General features: G+C 35.3%; 1 protein-coding gene across 2 annotated transcripts in view; it reads right to left on the reverse strand.

Moving 5' to 3' along the window:
- Window positions 1-22,618, reverse strand: part of CRPPA (CDP-L-ribitol pyrophosphorylase A) — a 106,530-nt gene that overhangs the window by 56,615 nt on the left and 27,297 nt on the right. For both annotated transcript variants that reach the window (XM_058809183.1, XM_058809174.1), the window contains exons 4-5: window positions 11,593-11,697; window positions 4,267-4,312 (exon numbers count right to left, since the gene is read on the reverse strand). In XM_058809183.1, the coding sequence (XP_058665166.1) occupies window positions 4,267-4,312; window positions 11,593-11,697 (151 nt within the window). The remainder of the gene's footprint in view (window positions 1-4,266; window positions 4,313-11,592; window positions 11,698-22,618) is intronic.

Raw genomic sequence — 22,618 nt, forward strand, 5'->3', positions numbered from 1 at the left:
GCATCTGAATGGCAAATAGGTTTTAGCCTACAGACATAAATTTTTTTCTCTTAATTGCACATATACATGTGTACATACACTTGTTTTTGGAAACATGCTTGTACCACACCATTCTTAGTTTGGTATTACAATTCCTATTATTTTGGAAGCACATCCTAATCATCAAAATGCTTTTGAAGTTTGTAGTGAATTCCAAGTAGTAAATTAATTTATCAGAATTCCATTTGCACTTTTTACATAGCAATGGCTTGACTGGTCAGGAAATTCAGGATGGTTTCCTCTGGCATCTTTAGAAACACCTTTGATATGAAATGCTGCTACTGTAAATATAAGAAAAATTAAATAAATACTGCCAAGCATTCATTCACACCTAACAGAATAGTTGAAGTTGTTATTTGAATAATATAGGTAACCAAAAATATCAAACAATTTTTTTTTGTTATTTACCCATTCCCCATGTCTCTGTAGCCACAAAAACTAAAAATCAAACTTGACACTGACCCTATCAATATTAGTACAGAGGAAAGAGAGGAACATTTTGTGGTAGAAGGCAAGAAAAGAGGGTTGTTTTCACCTGACAGTAGCTATTCCAAGGAGTATTCCCCACCTGCCAGTCTATTTCTTTGGCTCAGAGCTTAGAACAGCCATTTGTTCATGAGCATGCTCATGAAAATGCAGATAAAATCTCTGTCTTTGCTAAACAAAGCTTATCTCAATTTTTATTTTTATTAACAGTCACATGGTTTCTTCACAGAACACAAGTCATAATATGTAGCTCCCAACAGCCATAAACACTTTGAAGGCATTACAATCTTTTTCTCGGCAAAAAAACTTGCAAAAATCATCATTTTATCTGCCTCAACAGATACTTTTTTAGCCAAATGTGATGGCAAATTATCCAATCTGCAAATGCATGCTCTTGTGAAAAAGTAATTTATAAAGTAAGGCCCTTGAGAAAAGAAAAACAAGAAGGAGGAGGACAGAGAGTCAAACTGTAAGTTACAAACTTCTGAGAAGCACCATTTAAGTTTACATGTTGGAACTAGAGTTCAAAGTTATCTACCTTCAGGGCAGTAATCCTAATGGAATTTTTTTAGGATGTTTTGTATTAGCCTGATCTTAACTACATTTCTAGATGAGTCACCCTTATTGTAAGACAATGTTTTCTTACTTCAAGACTATTAAAAATAGGCGTGTACCACCTTGTCTGCATACTCTACAAGTTTATACCTGCTTAACTAAAGAAAAGCATTAAATTTGCTTTTTACAGAAGTTATAAAAGAGAACTGAGGAAGTCAGGAAACTAAAAAGAAATGTTTTAAGAAAACAGTCTCAAAAGAAAAATAACTCATTAGTCTATTTACATCAGTGAAATGTATCTTTGTGTTGCCTTGAAGAATGATATGCATGCATATAATATTTAAGGTAAAACAAATGCATGTAGGGATGTATATTTTTCTTACTTCCACCTGAGTCAAGTTTAGCAAGGGAGAATTTGTTGAATTCTTGAGGAAAACCAAAAGTTTTGATCACTAATAAACTGCAGATGACAAAATTTGGAATCATAGTCACAAAATTAAATGTGTACACCCAGAAGTTCTTCATCACCACTGCACTCATCCAGATATAAAACATGTATCCAGCACAGTAAACAGGTAACTTAATAATAAACAAATCAGCTGTGAAGACTGAAACAGCAGTGGGGAGCAGTGTGAGGTCAGAGCCCTTAGTACCCAGCACCCTCCCAGCCCATGCATTCAGTTTCTGGGCCATCTCTAGAGGACCTTGACAGCATGCAAGGAAGCATTTAGCAAGCTGGTATCTTGCAGCTCTACTTGACAGTCATGTAGGACTTCCCCCTGAGGCACTCTACATGGCACAAGAAGTGATAAGCAAGAGCACATCACTTACCCAAGAGCATGCAGTGATAGGGCAAGTGGGAATGGCTTCAAACTGAGATTAGATTAGATTCAGATTAGATATTAATAAGGAATTCTTTACTGTGAGGCTGGTGAGGCATTGGAACAGATTGACCAGAGATTATGTTGATGCCCCATTCCTGGAAGTGTTCAATGCCAGGTTGGATGGGGCTCTGAGCAACCCAATCTAGCGCAAGGTGCCCCTGCTGATGGCCATGAGCTTGGAACTAGATGGTCTTTAAGGTCTTTTCTAACCCATTCTATGATTCCGTGATTCTACAATATAACACCACATAGTGGGTTCTGAACTCTGAAGAAAAGCAGACACTGTGATACAGTCAATTACCCAGCTTCTAGGAAAGGCCTAACTGAGCATGCCTAGGCTTGTTGGGATGGTTGCCATTCTCCAAGGTGACCTGTCCTTGAAGGTTTCCCACAGGTGCAGCACAACACAGCAGAATAGAGCTAATAAGATTTCTTCTGTAAAACTAACAACCATAAGACAAAACAAGGCCATACAGGGGTACATCAGGATGATGCTCCAAAGGACAAAAATACATACTCCCCTTAAATATGATTTAAGTGTGGAATTAACTGTGCATAAATCATCTGCCTAATATTAATTTACATGGCTCAAGTGTCCACTACCAAAATAATTAATGCTATCGTCACCCGAAGGTCTAAGATTTTAAGCCTTTTGAAGGGCACAAAATAGATAAGGCACAACTTTCAAACTGCTGTCTTGGAGGACTAACTGTGCCAATTCAAAACCCCATTAAAGATAATTAATGATGTAAGATAGCTCTGTTATGCAGTGTCCTAATTTGCTATGAAGGATTCATTATACTACTTGCATAATGAGCAAAGAACACGTACAGCTTCTGCTTCCTGAACTCATGCAATGCAGAAAGAAGCAAATCTAAACTTCAACAATCTTAAAGTACAGATTGTCATAGAGACCACCATAATAAGAATACTGTGGTAACTGAAGCAGATATATTGCATGCTGCCACAGCAAAGGGACATTAGATAAGTAAAGGGATTAGCCTGACTGACTACCACAAAAGTCTTCATTTTTACTTTAAGATACACAAGCTTTTTATTATAAGCATTAGCTGAAAAAGACTGTACTTTAAAAGGCTTTAAAAAAAAAGAGCTGGTAACATGACATACATATATATATGTCTATATATACATATATAGTATATATATATATATATATATATATATATATATATATATATATATATATAACAAATGTAACAACTAATCTCCTTTAAAGACCTATGAGATTACTGAAGCCCTTGTATACACAGGAGCATGGAAATTCATTTGGATAAAGGTTAGTTTTGTTCCAAGTCTGTAATTTTTTGACCACTGAGGAAGAGTCTGGCTCCATCTTTACTGGAACCCATTGCTTCTCAGAACCAGAAATCTCCAGGCTTCCCAGTTCTATCTTTTTGATTTGTGCCTGAAAAATTCAGTTAAGTAGTTGTAACAATGCATCTAATATGAAATATTTGCCCACTGTAATAACAAGACTGAACAACTAGCCAGTCACTTTCTGTGACCTCAATAGCACACAGGTTTTCCTCAAATTTCCTTAAATATTTCTTTGGAAAGGAAATTTTAATCCAAAGGGAAGTCCCTTTCTCTTCATCAGTTTCTGGGGTTTTATCTCTCAGTTCTCAACAAGGAGTCAGACAAAGGTCCCCTGAATCACTGCCTATCAGTTTACAATGACTATCTCATTGTACAGTATTTGAGAATTCTTCCTTCCTGCATTGTTTTTAGAGCGAGTCCACCTAGATAAAGGCTAAATCCAGTCTTAATGTTAAACTGGTATGAAACCACTGCCACCAGGGGAAAAAAAAAAAAGGTTAACAAACTGTTCAACAAAATATTTAGAAATTAATGAAATACCTCAATATCACCTAACTGCTGTATCAATTTAGGCAACAACTGCCTGTATGTGAAACAGTTAAGAGCCCTAAAGAGTTAATATTTAATTCTCACTGTACTATGTAGAATAGAAAGACCAAATATATTCAGAATTGACCTGCAAATGAAAGAAAAAAAATTGCTTACTCCTTATAAGGCCCTTCAAAATTAATCTCTATTTGACTGTAATATACACAGCCTTTTATAAGGTTCTGTATTCTGAGAGAAGTAAATAAAGATAAATATGCCTAATAGAAAGATACCAGTAAACAAGCTAAAACAACTTGCCTAAGCACATTTTATCCATCACATAACTTTTCGTAAAGACATTTCAAACTATCACACACAAAACTCTTAATTAGAATCAGGAATATGCAAACTGACAGTCACAAGGACAAACACGTACCCTTAACGATTGATTCAGCTGCATACAGATCCCGCTTGTAGGTCACCTAAAGGACAGACAAGCCTCATTAGATTTAACACAGCAGGAAGGAATGTAAAACCAATAAAACAATGCCCTGAAGCCAATTCTTTACATTTTAAACACCATAAACAAGTGATATTGTCAATTTCTTAGTTTTGGTAAAATATCACTGGCAATTTATGAGGACAGAAGTTGCAGAAACTACTGGAGACTTGAGAAAACCTCTTTCCCAAACACTTAGATCTGCTTAGAACTCATTTGAAATCTAAAACTATTTTCAATACTTTGAAAAATCATGAAAACATGATAATGCATCAATTTTTTTACACATCCATTGTACTGTAATTTTACTGCAAATAGATTAATTTTTAACAGGACTTAGGAACAATTTTTTAACAGGAGTTGGGACACATTGACAGCCAGGGAGAAACCTTGTTATTGCTTTTACTAATAGAGGTGCAATCCTTCAGTAGTGCAATACCGTTACTGTTAATGAGAGTCCAATTAACCAGTGGGAGTCAGTGAGACTACAAGTAAACAGTGTGAGCTTTCAGAGAATTGATAAACATCAAATTCTTCTTGAAGATATTAATCAGATCAAGTTAGATGAACAATAAGATGCTGAATATTTACTTGGTACTTGCAAAAACACCCTTCATAACTTTGTCTTTGTACCCTCATGGAGGCTGACAGTCACAATAATAGACTTTGCAAATAAAATAACAGAGCATTAAAGTCAGCATCTACCCAGGACATTGGCAGTCTTTGCTAGCAATGTCTTCACAATGACAAGCAGTGACTTGAACTGACACGAGTATTAAACATTTGTATTTGTTTTTACCGTAAATTCATTTTATGCTAGATAAAATTTTACTGGACTTTCTGAATTTTTTTTTCTCTTGAATCTGAATAATATTTTTTCTTTCTTTTTGAAATGAACTGAACAGGATTCCAAAAGCTTTAGTCCTGCAAGGTAAATCTTTCAGCAGGACACCACTAACAGTAGCAGCATCTTAGTCTCCAAGTGATTACTTGATTTTAACATAAGGATTCTTGTAATCACTTTCCTTTCAATCTCATAAATTAAGCTCTGGATTATAGTCAGACACAGATTAATAACATCTCATTATTTCCCCAATGCATTGTATTTTTTTAAAATGAAAAACTAACTTACTTCCCTACAGTTTGTCCTGGAGGAGGAGGAGCCAGAGAATTAATCTACCCTGATAAACCTTTGGAGTCTGACTTTACATACAGACATGTACATTACTACTTACTGTTGGGAAGAATCAATATCTTGAAATTAGATTCAAGGCTAGAGTGAGCAACTGAGTGACTGACTTTGCTGCAAAGTTTCTATTCACCAGATTCTCGAGGGCCTTTATGCTGAACTTTCAGTAAAGTGAATCAGATTATAATATCAAAACCTATCAAAAAACAAGACTAAAGTCTGTTAGAAATGGTCTCATGCCCTAACATTTAGTCTCTTTGAGGTGCAAAAATATTTTTCAGCAGTCTGATCTAAAAAAATGATAGGTGCAGTCTTCGAGAAAAACAACACAGGAGAATAAAAACTTAAGAATAAACCTTTAAAAAATCTCTTCTGAAATTCTGAGACAGATATCAGTAAATGGTTTGTTTTGTAGAGAAATAAATCAACAAAGTCCATATCACATGCTTCATTTGTAATTCTTTCCAAATCTTTAATCCTATAAGATAATTTCAGATACAAGCTCCTATAAGTTTAGTGAAAATTGGAGAGTTCACAGAAAAACCCTTCCAGATACCATCTGCAACCACCCCTAAGCAGTCAAGGAGGGAGAATTTCTCTACACCTCTTTCAATTTGACTAAGATGTTAAATTCAATTCCATAAATGTTCCCTATTTATAACAGTTGCACAGAGCTTGAGCCCAGATTTCTCCATAATATTCTAGATGCACTGGTAATACTTGAACATCTCTTTTCTAATTTCATATTTTTGTTTCTCTGACATACAGTATTTTGCCCACACACAGTGTAAACTTCCTGTCCTCTGAATAGGACGCCTATACTACATTTAAAGTCACTGCCTTCCAAGAACAATTCACTAAATATGACCTACACTTCATTTGTTTTTAACATCAGCTCTTTATATTTAGCTGCAATGAAAAGCATACTCTTTGTTGAAAATATTTTCTAAGTAATCCTTATAAATAGGTTACTTCTCATCAATTACATTTTTATTTACAGATCCTTAAATCTTTGTCTGCAAACTCTATCAGACAACTGTTAAATACCTTAGAGACAATAACAGTTTCTGCAGAAACGGGTGAGAATTATCTTTCGAAATATATCAATTATCTAATTTTTCATCTATTTAATAAGAACTAGTACAATTACAGTCATCCTATTTTTAATTAAGACGTCATGCAGTAACAAGTCAAACTTCTGCCAGTTGTACGTTGTATCAGCACTACCATCTTTATCAGCCAAGATTACAGTCTTGCAATAAAGTCTTGAAGTCAATTTCACAAAAAAAATAAATTCCATGTTGCCTGACATTAATTACTTTAATCCCATGACTTTATTGATCAAGTTTTGCCTGTAGCAGTGCACCCTTTTGTTTTGTTGATCAATATCAAACTCACAGGCTCCCAATTACTCAAATTCTCATTTTTCATGTGAAAATATTAATTTTCATCTTGTCCTCTTGAACATACAGTGATCCAAGATTTTCAGAATGTTATTGCTGCAATGCAGCATATCACTAGGCCAAATAGTAAAACTCAACACAAATACCTCACATTCACAAAATATGAAAGCATGACCTGCTTAAAGCAAAGTCAGAACAGTCTTACTTATTAAATATCTCTACTTTTCTGTATAATTAACAATCTATTGTACCTTAATAAAGCCTCAAAAATCAACAGAAGAGTTTGTTTCTCTGTGTGTCTTTTTTTGTTAATTGTCAGACTACTAGTTTTCACTACCAAGGAAGATGTTGTTTTAGAAGTTATTCCCCAAAATTACTTCCATGTGATGTTTAAAATTCTTCTTCAAACTGATTTAGTTTGATGGATGGTTCAGACTTACAAAAATGTACATTAAATGCAAAAATACAACTCTTTACACAATAAATACAAGGTTATGATCACACACACACAAATGTACTGCATTTCAGTTTAATGAAGTTTTTCCCCTCTTATACTACAACATCATACAGAGCTCCTTTGTATGAGATAGTCTTGTAGGATTAGAAAATAAACTGTTGTTTTTTAAAAATAGTGAGGAATTTTCACACTGTCAACATTGTCTATAAATCTGTCTCAATTTTTAAGAAGTGGTATTATACTGAATTTTTTATCTACAATACACACACACATATTAGAGTACAACAAACACATTCTGTCAGTTAATTTTTAGCCTATTTAGAATATTTAAAGTAATTTTACTTCCAAAGTACCAAACACAGAAAAACTGAAAATGTGGTGTTGATAGAGACTTTATGCTTCTTTTTTTTTTTGCTATCCTGATCCCATGTATCTTATAATTATCTATATAATAACTATCTTTAAAATAGAACTTATGAATATTTATAGCACTGAAGTAATTTGAATCACTTAGTTGTTTTCACTACAAAAAATTATTTTAATTTTGTAATTTGTTCCCAGAAAATAAAAAAAAAACCTATCTCCTGCTTTAGCTCCAACAATGACTTTGAAATGTTAATCTTTCTAATGTACAAATGCTCAGGTAGAATAATTCACACAATTTTCCACACCTTTGAGTCATTTAATGTTATGTAGGTTGCACACCTCATGCATAAACTGAATTTTTACAATTATCTGATCTGCTCTGTAAAAATTCATGGTCCACATAGGATGAAACTGGTTTTCAATACACAAACTGTTAATTGACTGCAGTCCTTCTGCTATGCATCCTCTGAAACTTCAACTGAACAATGATTATTTATTTCAGTTCTTATTTATCTGGATGGAACATTTCTTGGCCTTGTCTTGAAAATATAAGACTGGAGCCATTGAGAGAATATCAGTCCTTGGCATATGAAATTTCATTTAGCTCAGGTTTAAAAAACCTATCAGAAAATAATAACAATATATTACAAATTACAGTATTATGACAGCTAAGGAAAGAAAATTGTGTTTCTGAGAGCTGATTAGTAACAACAATAGTTCCAAATCATTTTTTAAGCAAGTACCACTTGAGATAACTGTAGTCTTCTGCATTTCATGAAACTGCAGACCAAGCATGACTGTTCTTTAATGGTACTGCTCTAGGTCACCTGCCAAACACCTCAGTACAGAGGGACCAACACCAGGTGCTATTCAAGAAGGAGCTGTTCTGCTCTGTAGGCTCTAAACTGAAATGAGTATTTCCTGCAGAAACAATGTAATATTTTACAGACCTTGTCATTTTTATGCCTTCCATTTTTGATGTCTTTACAAGCCACAGAAGACATCAACAAGTTTTAGCTACAAAATTAGGGCACAGCATGCAAGAAGGTACTTCAATGGCCTGGCACCAGCACCTCTGTGTTCATGTAAAATATTCACTGCTCTGCACTGCCTGCAGCACAGTGCCTGCACATAAATGGGTGCTCTTGCTACTGTCACACTGCACAACACTGTCAATACTGAGACTGTGCTGGGTTGACCTTGGGTGGATACCAGGTACCCACCAAAACTGCTCTGTCATTCTCCTCTTCAAGTGGACAGGGGAGAGAAAATATAACAAAAGCCTCATGGGTCAAGATACTGGCAGGGTGGGATCACACAAACCAGACTCAACTCAGGGAGATTAGTTTAATTTATTACCAATCAAATCAGAGTAGGATAATGAGAAATAAAACCAAATATTAAAATTTCTTCACATCACCCCTCCCTTTTTCCCAGGCTCAAATTTACTCCTAATTTTCCCCACCTCCTCCCCTCCAGTGACCCATGGGGATGGGAAATGGGGGTTGCAGTCAGTTTATCACACAATGTCTCTGCTGGTCTTTCCTGCATAGGGAGAGGACTTCCCTTCCCACATGTTATCATTTTCCAAATGTTTATAGGCCTCTCTAAAGTCCAGTGCTACTGCAATGGATGCCACATGCTATAAAGTTTAGAGCATCAGGATGTTTAACTTTTTCGTAAACAGTGTTGGAGATGACACTGACACTTCAACAAGTCCCTTTTATAACAGAGATGTGCACAAGATGTGGACAAGTTCAAGTCCAGATGAAACTGGGGAATGGTTACTAGTGCTATTCCTTGGGGCCTGATACTGGGGACAATGCAAATATCATTATTAACAACCTGAGAAAGGGGAAATACCCTCAGAAAACTAGTAGATGATAACAAATGAACAAGTATCCATTCAATATGCTCAAGGATCCAACAGTAACTTAGAAGGCTCCTGAAAGCCTAGAGAAAGGAGCGGAGAGAAACTTTGTGGTCTATAACAAACATAAACACAGAATCCTGCATCTGGGACAGAACTGCCCGGGCAACAGCAGTCCATGCTGATGCTGAAATACAGAAAACAGCTTTAGAGAGAAGGACCTTCTGAACTGAGCATGAGTCAGCAGTGGGGAGCAGTGGAGAAAAGGAATCCAACAGGGCTGTATCAGTACAGAAGTAGTACTTATTACAAGTAATATAGGGATTATTCCCCTGTATTTGGCCCTTCAGAGAACACTCCAGAGCACTGCTTTTAGCTTTGGGCTCCCCAGTACAACACAAAGAGGAACACGAGGAAGCCAGTAGAGGGCTGCTAGGATGGTGTGAGAGAACTTGGCTTGTTCAGCCCAAATTACAGAAGATGGAAGGCAGGGAAGGGTTAATTAATGGCCATAGTGAAGAATAAATTGGACTTTTCTTGCTTTCTGTTGGCCCTTCTTACTTTCCCAGTGCAAGAGGGATTAAGGGAAATGTTGATGAAATATTATGAAAAAAGTTCCCATACAAGGTGATACTCATTAGAATTGTCTTCCCCAGAGAGCCTGAGAAATCTCCTTTCTTGGAGATATTCAAAACTTAGCTGGACAAGGCCCTGCACTGCCTAACCTGGTCCCACTTTCAGCAAGGTGTAGGACTCAATGACATCTATCTATTTCATTCAGACTTTAAATTATTCTGTCATTCTAAGCTACATTTATCAGCTGGAAACCAGTAGTACCTACAGATAACAAAGAACCAGATGAACACTCTAATGAGCTAAATGAGCATTAGTGGTGTATTTTGCTGCCCTTCACATAAGTACCATGCTTAGCAATGCAGAAGATGAAACCATCCAAAAAACTGTGTCATGTAAATACACATGACATAATCTGTCCCTCAGAAGACTAAATAGGAAAACAGACCATATTCTGTTTCAGAATGACTATATATCCCCAACAAGATATCAAAATAAGTTCTGCATGCAACCAATGCACACATAAATTTTGCTGTTGAAGTGCACAGGAAACTTGCACTGCAGATTCAGGAAACTGCCTTTCTTTTTCATGAAAGATTTGAAGATTTATGGTTATACTATTAGAAATAATGTCTCATTGGAAGAAATTTACTGTCAAAGACAGATGCAGTGATTTAAGCTGCTTCCAGCTCCTTCAATGTGGTAAAGAATTAAATAAAATAAATAAAATATAAAAAACTTTAAAACTGCTTGATGCAACAGCTACTAAAAATGAATTATGTCCCACCATCAAATCAATGATATGCAATACTTTGAAGTAGAAGGGACATATGCTTTGGCATCTGTACACACAGCTGTTTTGTCACTCATCAGGAAACTACGAGATTACCAGACAAGGTAAATGATGCTTAAATATATGTAAAAGATTATTTGAAGAAGTCTTAAATATTACAGTGTTACTGAATGTAATGAGCCACCCTAAAAATAAAATTGTTGATAGCCAGATATTTGCCATGAGAAAAAAAAAAGTGATGTCCTCATAGGAAAAGCGGAGGAAAATAGACAAAAGATCTAGAAATAGCATGAGAAAGCTCATATCATAAAAGAAAATTCTTAGTTTTGGAGATTACAGATTTACAGATTCTCAGGTCATTCAAATACCTAGATGTTTTTCCTATTTACAGGAAAATGCTGTCTTCATTGATTATCTCAAGTAACACCTGCCCAAGTCTCTCTACAAGAATGAGCTCTAAAAAGAGCCGAGACAAAATCAATTCTGAAAAATGAACTATAAAAGCCTAAATTACAATTGAAAACACATCTGAAATTTTATGGCAATATGCAAATTTTATTAATTTTAAAACATATATATATACATATAACTAGATATTATTATTGTCTTTACCTTCCAGAGGTCAGCTGTTCCTTCAACAAGTTTGGCATTTGTTTTACAGTATTTCAGAGCCAGATGCAAACATTCAGTTCCATAATCCAGGTCATAGTCTGTACACTGTAGTAATTAAAAAGAAAAAATATACTAAATTAGTCTTAGATACTTCTAACTCTTTCTTTAACTTTTTCTTTCATTAATGAAACCTTACATCTCAACAGTCCTATCCACAGTAACACATCTGTATTAGGCACATAGGTTAAGCATGGATCAGAAATAAAACCATTCCAAGAAGCTTATTGTGGCTATTCAGGAAAGTCCTACAGAAGTAAATAAACACTTTATAAGCACAGATTAATTCAGTTAGGTGCTGCAAGTACTTTGCTAAACCTTTACATTGTTAAATAAATGAATGAGAAGTTACATGAATAAAAATATTCTTGATGGAGTTGAGAGAGGCCTTACTAATACACCACTGACCTTCCAGTGACACAACTTTAGAGTACAGGAACAATTTAATAGATGAAGAAACATGACCCTTCAAGTGCTGTTTTGGTTATTGCAGCATCAAAAAAGGGATGGTAGTAACTAAGAACCTCCATATTCCTTATGTGATTCCCTCTATCTTTTTCTCCAGTTATCTGCACAGAAAATAGCAGTCCCATGCTATTTTTCCCATGCTATCAGTGAGCCTTACTGATTAAAAAAAAAACCAAACCACACCAAACAAATGTTTAGCTATCTTTTAGTCATCTAGAAAAGATATTATTCTCTTGACACACCCTTCCCAAGCAGTTTGGCTTCCTATTGATACTGATTATAAGAACCTCATTAAGGAAAAACTGAGTAGGGAAAAGAATATCCTGAGCCAAAACACAGGTGAAAAAGCAGGAACTGGGAGCTTATCAGTCAGGACTACCTCAAGATGAATTAGCCTAGGATAAGGAAGTTCTACTCTATTTTCATATTGCTAAATTAGCAGTCCATCCAGAAACACAAATTCCATATAACAAGGATAACTTAAGATAACATCTTGTATTAAAAAAAAAAAGGAGGAATTTCAGAAGATCACAGGCTTGCTCGCCCACTGTCCAGTCTCTATTTCAGAGTGAATTGTCAACAATAAGTAATAATGAACAAGGCATTAATATGTTCTTACTTTCCCAGAATACTCCCTTTGCCTCCTATAAAGCTATTATTCTGCCTTCAGAAATCCCTATAATAAAAAGTCCCTGAGGGACACACTGAACCAGAAGCAACTGCCTTAACAGCACTCAGTGAATTACAGGAAAACTAAATTTACCCAATTATTTTTTGAATAGCAGTATTTTTTAGCAACTGCAGCAGGGAGTATCTCATTCATCACTCTTTTCATCACATGCTCTGGTATTCTGACAGAAAAAACACCTTCTCAACTCTTCAAAATATTCCACCACATCTCACATCTTTCCACAGATAAAGAGATCAATATCTATTCAGTCATTTCATGTGTGGAAACTACTTTAAAACTTTGATCAACCCTTTTGCCCTTTTACACTTAACTATGAATTTTACCATAATATCCTTCTACAAACCTTCTCAGTTAGCCCTCATCACTACTATGAGGAAAAAAAAAAATGCACACCTCCACTTCCTGTTTCAAATTGTTTATGAACAAAATAACTGCAGAAGTCTCAGTACACACCATCATGCAACTCCAGTGGTGATTTACTGCAATGAAAACTGGTCATGCACTTGACCTTGTTTCTTATCTTCTAACAAATAATCTACTCTACTAAGTCTCAAATCTTTAAATTTCCTTCAAGAGTCTTCAGTAAAAGCTTCTGTGAAACGTCTTATTAATGCACTTAGGTTGTTATCACCTCAATCAACCTCAAACAAGATGCCAGTGAAGTCCTTAAAGAATGACAATTAGCTCTGCAATACATAACCTTTACCTTACAAACAATTTCACCATGTCAAATTTAACCACATGTCTACAAATTCATGTTTCAAAGATACTGTGCTCAATAGTTTCCAGTCCCCTCCAGGATTCTAGAAACCAAAATTGTCAAGCATGTAAAAATTTCAGTGGATTAAAGAACCAAAAGAGAGTACTGCAATGCAACCTGTCATTCTATTAATTCCTGAAGAAGTTTATTAAAACAGATGAAGAAAATTTTTAGTTTCTATTCTTGTTTTATAATGTATCGGTGAAATTCAAGAAATTCATTGGCATTACACATCTGAATTGCAATATTCATACACACAGACATCCTAGAAAAAAACATAACTATCACTTTTATATTACTTAAATCACTGAATTCTGACATTTTAATTTGCCAGCCAACTTAGAAAGGTACTTTAAATGTTATTGCTCTTTACAGTTTTTTAGCTTGAGTTACAAAACAAAATGGACACAAGAACACAGAGTAACTTAAAAAGGAAAGAATTTCCAAAAACCGCTTTGGAACATTTTTATACTAAGCACAAATTTAAATATACAGGATACAAAAAAGGTCAATAAAGAAGACAAAAGAAGAGGGAACTCTATCTCCAAAATACATAAAAATGCAGTGATCCCTTAAGTAAAGAAGAGATAAAGTGCCAGTAAAATCAGAAATGGCCTACTAACTTTCAATTCCAAATATTTATTACCAAAATTATTCCTTCTTCCACTTTTTTTAAGGAAAATTTTCTGGTAGAACACAAAAAAATTTCCACTAATGTGAACAACATACAGACTAAAAAAAACCATGCATTTTTATTTTTGCTTCAGAATGGAAGAGAAAATTTCAGGAATAAATTCAGCTGTGAAGAATTTATATATCATTTGAAATATATAATTTTTAAATATACAGGTAATTAATGCAACTAGGACAAAACTAAGCAATTCCAACTTTTTAGCAAAGTATTAATCACAGATAATTAGTAGGGATTGGAGAAGTTCCATAAATGGGCTAAGGCATCTTGAGCGCATTGCTTGCTTCAAGGAATGAAATATGACACAAAGCAAAGTAATAATTAAAAACATATTTCACTAACACTTGTATATCATGACATTTACCACTCTAATTATCTGTAATTGTTTCAACCTAAACATATTGTCAGAGCATACTGTTCTCCAAGTCTGATACACTGATGTCAGAGGAGAACAATGAAATGAAGTAGCAGCACAAGGCCAGCTGTTTATATACCATCTCATGCTAAACATCTTCATATGTGAAATTTTAAATCCATATTTAAAGTGCAGAATTCAAAAGCTTCTATACTGCCCTAAGAAATTCAGTTAACAAATTAAGCATTATTAAAGCGCACCCATTAAAAACGTCCTGCATCAGGCACAGCATCACCAGCCAGTCAAGGGCAGGGATTGTCCCACCCTGCTCTGCACTGGGGTGGCCTCACCTCGAGTGCTGAGGGCAGTGTTAGGGCACCTCAATATAAAAAAGACACTAAACTATGAGAGAGTGTCCAAAGGAGGACAACAAAGATGCTGAGGGGCCTTGAGGGGAAGCCGTATGAGGAGGGGCTGAGGTCACTTGGGTCTGTTCAGCCTGGAGAAGAGGAGACTGAAGGGAGATCTCATTGCCCTTACAACTTCCTTACATGAGGAATCAGAGAGGCAGGCACTGATCCCTTCTCAGTGGTGATCAGTGACAAGACCCCAGGGAATGGCCTGAAGCTGTATCAGTGCAGATTTAGGTTGGATGTTAGGAAGTGGTTCTCCATCCAGAGGGAGGAACAAACTCCCCAAGGAAGTGATCCAGCACCAAGCCTGGCAGAGCTCAAGAAACATTTCAATAATGCTCTTAGGTGCTGGGACTACTGGGGATGTCCTCGGCAGGGCCAGGAATTGGATTCAGTGATCCTTATGGTCCCTTCCAACTCAGGATATTCTACGATTCTACAAGAAATCCAGAATACTTGTGAAGAAAATTCTTACTGACCCAGGTATACAACCATTCTCATTCTAAGTCTTCTGTATGTAATTCAGTGTACATCTAGATTGAAGTAACAATACAAAAATCTGTTTAAAACTCTTATTCTTTCTAAAGTCCCTTTATTACTGAAAGCCTTTTTAACATAAGTTTGACAGTGTACAGTTAACTGAACTTGACATGCACACATAGCTTTGTGAAACAATAGACATAGTTTAAGTTTCAGACCACAGATTTGAAATGATGGAAACAGCTGGAAATATTGGCACAATACATATCCACAAAAGAAAGAAAACATAATAGTTTAGCTCTTTAAATGACACAGAAGGAAATATGTTACTTAAAAATGCTTTTGTACTGTTGAATATTCAAAGGCATTCTAATAGGTAGCTTTGGGGAAACTTTTTTGTGGGTAGTTTTTTTTTGTTAGTTTTCCAACAGTGGATATTTGAATAAAGTGCTACGAGTGGAATGAGATACAGATTTTAGGAATACACAAAGTCTTCTTCCTCTTCCCCCAAATTTGTTTGAAAACATTTTGAAAAATACTACTACTTCCTAAAATGCAAGGTGTAAACATAGAATAAGAGGTTAGAGAAAAGAGCAGCTATGCAGCCTGTGTCTCCCTGGTATTTAATTTACTGTATCTTTATATGGAAACTGGCAACCATAAAACAGAACCAGCACAGATAAAAAAAAAAGGTTCAATACAGGACTGTTATTTTCTTATATTTTCATCATTCCTTAGTTTATAATGATACAAAACAATATTCTTTTATGCATGAACTGAAAGAAAAATTTCAGATATGCTCCTTTATACAGGTATCTTTAAAGCCTGTGTAGAGACAGTGTTTTCACTTCCCTAACCCTTGACTGTGTAATCTTTAGCACTTTTTCCACTGTCAGCAGCCTATCCATTTTATTCTCCCATGTAAATCCATTCAGTAACAATATTAGAACACTTGCCCTTAAAATGCATAACTAATCAACAATAGCAGAGCCTTAGGATTTTTCCAGATCCTGGCAAATCAATTTTCCATGGCTGAAATGCCAGAATAAATCATGAACATTCATCATCGGGAACATTTTACTGAGTTAAGAAAAGAAGTAGACACAAACTCTCACTGAACCTGAATTGGCCCATTTTTATAATATTTTATAAAGATTTTTTTTGCCATGCTCATTACCATTGAAACCAAAAATTGCTGAATCCAACAGTGGATTTGCAGAAAGTACTCAGTCTACATCAATATGCCACAGCTAAATAAGAGACAGCAGAAGCAGCAAACAGAAGGAGGAAACATGAATGAGGAAACATTGAGATCAACATAAATCAGATTATCTCATCTCTGAAACTATTTTTACTGTAGTTAATTATTAAAACTGTTGTGACAAGCATCCAGATGCAGTAGTAGTGAGGAGAAGAAATAAAGAAATTTACTCCCTAACAGAATTAAGCAAGCCTTTTTTTACACAATCTGTATATATATCCCAAAATCTTTCAGTGCAGTAACTGCAAGTGCCTTTCCTGTACATGCCATGATTTCATGGCAATCTGCCATTAAGCCCCTGAACATTTCCTGATTGCTCATTGCAACATTTTGGTACTCATGCTGCTTCCAAGTACACTAAATATATACACCCATATTTTAGTTACAACATGAAGAAATAAGAAAATGGCGATAATCTATGTGACAAGAATAGCAGTCAAAACACTGTGTTAGGACTCATTGTTTACACTTTTTAAATTATCTTGCAAATTGGAAAAATACTTGGGAAGCAATTATTTGGACAAGACAAAGACAAGAAAAATCTTGCCCTCATGTAGAAAAGACAGATTATTTAGGTTATTCTAAGAATATTTGAAGACATAATTGTTCACATTCTCCCAATAAAGAGATTTTTAAATACATCCCATGATAAAATTAAGAAACCAACAGATAATTTAATCAAGGTTGGAAGCAAAGGCAAGCCAAATTCAGGCCAAGCTAAAATGCATTTTTAAATTTTAAAATTTTTTAACAGATAAGACTGTTCTTGGAACAATTTACTTCAGAAAAATCACCTCTTGAATTATGCAAGATTTTAAATGGTCCTTTTCCTTGCCTTTCAATACACCAAACTGTCAATAACAAGAGATTAAAACCTCTAGCTTCACTACCTTGTCTCCTCTGTTACTCTCAGAACACGCAGCAGATGACAATTTAGGTGGGTGGTCTCCCATACACAGGGTACCAGGATCCCCACTCAGTATTCAGCATTTTCTGAGCCTGTGCCAAACAGGTGATTCTCATGGATACAGGACACTTACCAGGGTAAAGCCAGTAACACAACAGTATTCTCATAATCCAATCTAATTTCCAACTTGAATATTTGCATTGTGTCTTCTTAGCATACACCTTCCAAATTATACCTGAAGACAAAATGTCTTTTCACTGCCATAGAGATGCCAAATTTCACCCATGGAGTAGAAGCTTTGCACCACTGCAGCAAACAGTTCCAAGAGCTAATATGTGAATTTGCAAAGTTCTTTGAGATCCTACAGGATGAGGAGTGACATAAAATGGAAGTAATTATCCCATTAGCAAAAAACCTTTTTTTTTCTTGTGCAAGGCATTAGAATCTCTCCAAACATTCTTGTGGCAGAATTTAATTAGGGCAAGGTGGGGATTCAGACAATATCCTGGCTCTACCATTGTGCCAAAGAACTAATCAAGTACAGAACTATCTAAACTACCATAGTTTTCTCCAGACCACCAATCTAGCTTCACTTTTTGAATAAAAGAAAGCATTACTAACAAAATTTATTTTAGCACATTTACCCTGAAAAGTATTCTTTAGAATTGGGTAGGCTTTAAGGACAGGAAAAATTATTTATTCCTCCCTGTTCCTCAGGGTAAAGTCGTCAGGTTAAAAAGATGCTAGATGGAATAGCATATCTCTTTGGAAAATATCTCAGTGTTACAACCTGCAGAATATAAAAATTAGGATATTCATTTAGGTGAGGTTGTAGTTAAACACTCTGCATGCATCAGCCTGATGAATGGAGAAAGGCAGAACCTCTGCAAAACTGCCTTATTAAAAAATTAGCACCATAGCAATTTTGCATCAAAACAAGGAAAAAATTACCAGCTTTCAGTATGCATTAAATGGAACAGAACTCAGGTTCTACTGAAGTTCCAAATAAACATTTTTTTTCAAATGTGACTAAAACAAGTCATGAAATCGAAGCTGAAATAGACCACAACAATGAAAGGGTGCTGCTGATGATGTGAAATTTCTCATGTAAGAAGAAACAGATTACCTAACACTTAGTAGTAGACGGATTTCCTTGTCAAACCATTATATCTAAAATCCTAATGACCTATGAAAAATCAGAAATGCTTCCTTTTTGTAAGATTATTTCATATGCTTAGATTGTACATTGGAAAAGTCACAGATATTTGCCATCTTCACACAAGTAGTACACCAATAATTAAAACCAGGGCTGGGAACTTCAAAAAACTGTTCAGCTGAGTATTCAGCTAACTTGGACCAACCAAGTAGGTAGTTACACTAAAACTGTAAACAGATGGAAGAATGATGCCTTTAAGATTCCATACAAAGAACATTGGTTTGTAGTACTGCCTTCATACAAATCATACTACAAGATTACTGTTAGTCTAGCCAGCTCTTGCCTAATTCACAAATCACTTCTTGATTCAGTATTTCAGAATACCTTTAATGAGAAGGAAGAATACCTATAGACACAAACTAGAATGCAGAATTAGGACAAATACAATAATGGTATTACATGGCATATATTTCTAAGACCTGAACATATAACTATAAACTGTAAAAGTAAAGTGGGTGACTAGAGCCTGGGGATGTGGAAAAGGAAGTGGACCTACACACACACAGAGCATACAAAAACTGCAAAATCATTTTGAATAAGAATGAATTTTGAATATAAATTATCACAAGACAATACACTTAATAAAAGATTCCTGATTTTTTTAAAAAAAGACCAAGGCCAAGAAACAACCCAGTACAACTTACAATAAAACATATATTCTGTGCACATATGTTTCAAACAATGGTGATCTCTTTTTCAGAGCTTTTACACTACACTAAATATGAACAGCTCTGACCCATACCACTAACTCAGGACGGAAGAGAATCAGACAAAAAAAATTATCTCCAACTGAATGCTTACAGGAGATAAAATATTAAGTTGGTAAACCTTGGTGACAACTTACATGCCTTGATATACACAAAGTTTCATGTTTGGTGAATGTTAAAAATAAAGGTTGAGGTGCCTTGAAGATTCAGATATCTTTAGTCTTGGCAAGCAGATGAGCAGTGGTTTTTTCAGGATTCCAGCACTAGAATTAAATGCCCAAATTTTGTCTCATTTATATCTTGATCCTTCAGTCCTTTTTCAGAATCTGACCCTTTCTCCCAAAGTTGCCAAGGTTTTAGTCAACAATTTGTCTACTACCGTTCATCTAATCGCTTTTTGCTCCTGGCAATAATAATTTGACAGACATTGATGTTTTTAACAAAGAATGAAGCCACAGGAAAATCCCCAAATCAGTCTAGACATTTTGCCTCGAAGGACTTTGCCTGACCTATGCCAAAATATTGCTAAACTGCTACAGCTGACTCCATTTCCCTGCTACAGAGGATACTAAAATGCTTCACACATGTTTGAAAAAGAATGCCAGTAATGTTGTGCCCTTTCAAAAAGTACTTTAGAAGTTTACAAAATCCACATGTAATACACTCCCTATTATTTACATACAGAAAAGACAATACTTTGAGCAAATACTTTTACAATGGCCCTAACAATAGCCAACTTCCTTTCTTAGTCTGGCAAGATCTTCCCTGAACATTTCTAGGGGTTTGTTAGAGGAGAACCATTTTAGGATTTCCTTTTCTTCCACTAATGACCAGGTTGGACAGTTCGCAGACTATCTCTTTCCCCATCTCCACCCAATCCATGGACATCTTGCAATGATTTTTTTGGGGAGTGGAAGAACATCTGCCTCCCAGAATTCAGCATCAAAGTATGTGAATGATTCTCTCTGACACACTATTGTTGTGTATCTTGTCATTACTATGTTTATATATAGCTGTTCTCTCCTATGCAGGCAGATGTTGTAATGGCCCATAAGTAAATGTAATTGCTTAATATTCAAAGAGTGTTTAATATTGGCTATGAAGAGTTACACTAATTCAGTGTAGCCCCAAAATGTACTAATCCCTACATATTTTCTGCACAGATTAGAGAGAATGCCTAAGATCACACTGATCTGTGTGGATATCTGTAAGGAGGTTACAAACATGAATCAGAGAAATGTCTCTAAACATGTTGAAGCTCATTCTCCTTCAATGAGTATTCCTGCTTCCTGTTCCTATTTTTTTTTCACTTCAGCTTCATTGTTCTGATTAGCTAAATATAAACTTCCATGCTCTGCAAAAGGTCTACTATGGACAGATGATTAAACTAACTATACATGTAATACAAACACCCCACCCTCCCCAAAAAGTATGTAATTCCTGCAATAAATTTCCACAGATATAGCAGATCTTGAGGAAAATTGTAAAATAATGTATAAATTATCAGCAGAACAAAAATGTGTACTTTTTAAATAAGATTCTTAAAAAGCTAACCCTTAATTTGGAATTAGTGATCAGACTTTGCCATACCACTCACATATCAACGATTCCTGCACACAGCATTCTAACATATCCTGCTCTTTTTTCAGCTGTTGGTAACTATTCCCTCTCACAAGGTTCTTGGCTTCCCTGGACTGGTGGCACTGGTGAGCAACTCTCTGGTATTCTCCACACCCATACTAACAACTCCTTAACCATCGCATCATCTCAGCAGGGCTGTTTGTTTGCATATCTGACATAGAAGCTGGTCAGAATCTCCCACCTACCCCACTCCTCTTCTGCTTCCATTTTTGGTTATTTCTCTTCCAGATCATGGAAGGGTAATGCTTTTTAAATGTTACTGTTACCTTTCTTGCTTTAGCAGATGTATTTCAAGTGTTCAATGCTTTGAGTATTTCAGCCTTTATGTACAGTAGGTGCATTACTTTGTACAGAACACATGACATGACACAACACGATGCTTTGTGTAAAAGACCAAAAAAATCTTTGAGATCTTTGTGCATTTCACAATATGTCAAAAACAAGTATTACAAAAATCAGTCTCAGCCTACTCTGATTAAAGGAAAATGGTAGTCTACCTGACTTCCTGATACTCTAATTCTTTTAAAAGGTACTGCTCCAGGGAACACTTGACTTCTGGAAAGTGAAGTCTTTCCCCCACCCACCTCCTCCCAGGCTTGCAGGCTCATACTCCACTTGTTCCTATTTAAATTAAGAAGTGGAACAGAAACATGAAACTACCTTAAGCAAAAATGAACAAGTCTGGTCTAAGGAATCTATGCCTTATTTGCTATCTTTGGATAGGATGGATTTTCAATTAACACTTAAACTTTCTTGATTTTCATTTGGATTGATAAAAATAGAAAAAAAAACAAGTATTTTTAAAGATTAGGAAATTGTTATTAACATAATAAAATAAAAATAATTTTTAAAGAGTTCAATTGGCTGATTTTGCCCCAGATAGCTCAGAACTGAAGTAAATCATAGATTCTGCCAATTTTTTGGAACTTTTCCAGAGGTTTTACTAGTTATTAGAGATTTGCATTTTTGGTTTTAAATTTTTTTATTTGTCCATTTACTATGGTTCATTACATTGTGCAGGAAAAGAGGATTCACAAATTAGGACATAGCAGAACTAAGAGTAGTGATGCAACACCACTAAACAAATTTATACGTCCTTTTTATTCCCTAAACAAATTTATACGTCCTTTTACCTAAAATCCTGAGGAAAATCCCAGGCTAACATAAAGCCTCCCACCTGCAAGACCCACACACAGTTATTTGCATTGGTCACTTGTCCACCCCGAGCCAGATACACATTGTACAAATAAAATTGGTAACTTTTATAAATGTTATAAAGCTTATAAATTGTATAAATTTGAAAGTTAATAGTTATGAAGTCAGAAGTCTTGACATCATAACAGTTAAAGCAGAAAGTAATATGTGTCTGAACAAAGATC

The sequence above is a fragment of the Ammospiza caudacuta genome, chromosome 1 (genome assembly GCF_027887145.1).
Source record: "Ammospiza caudacuta isolate bAmmCau1 chromosome 1, bAmmCau1.pri, whole genome shotgun sequence".
NCBI classification, from domain to species: Eukaryota; Metazoa; Chordata; class Aves; order Passeriformes; family Passerellidae; genus Ammospiza; species Ammospiza caudacuta.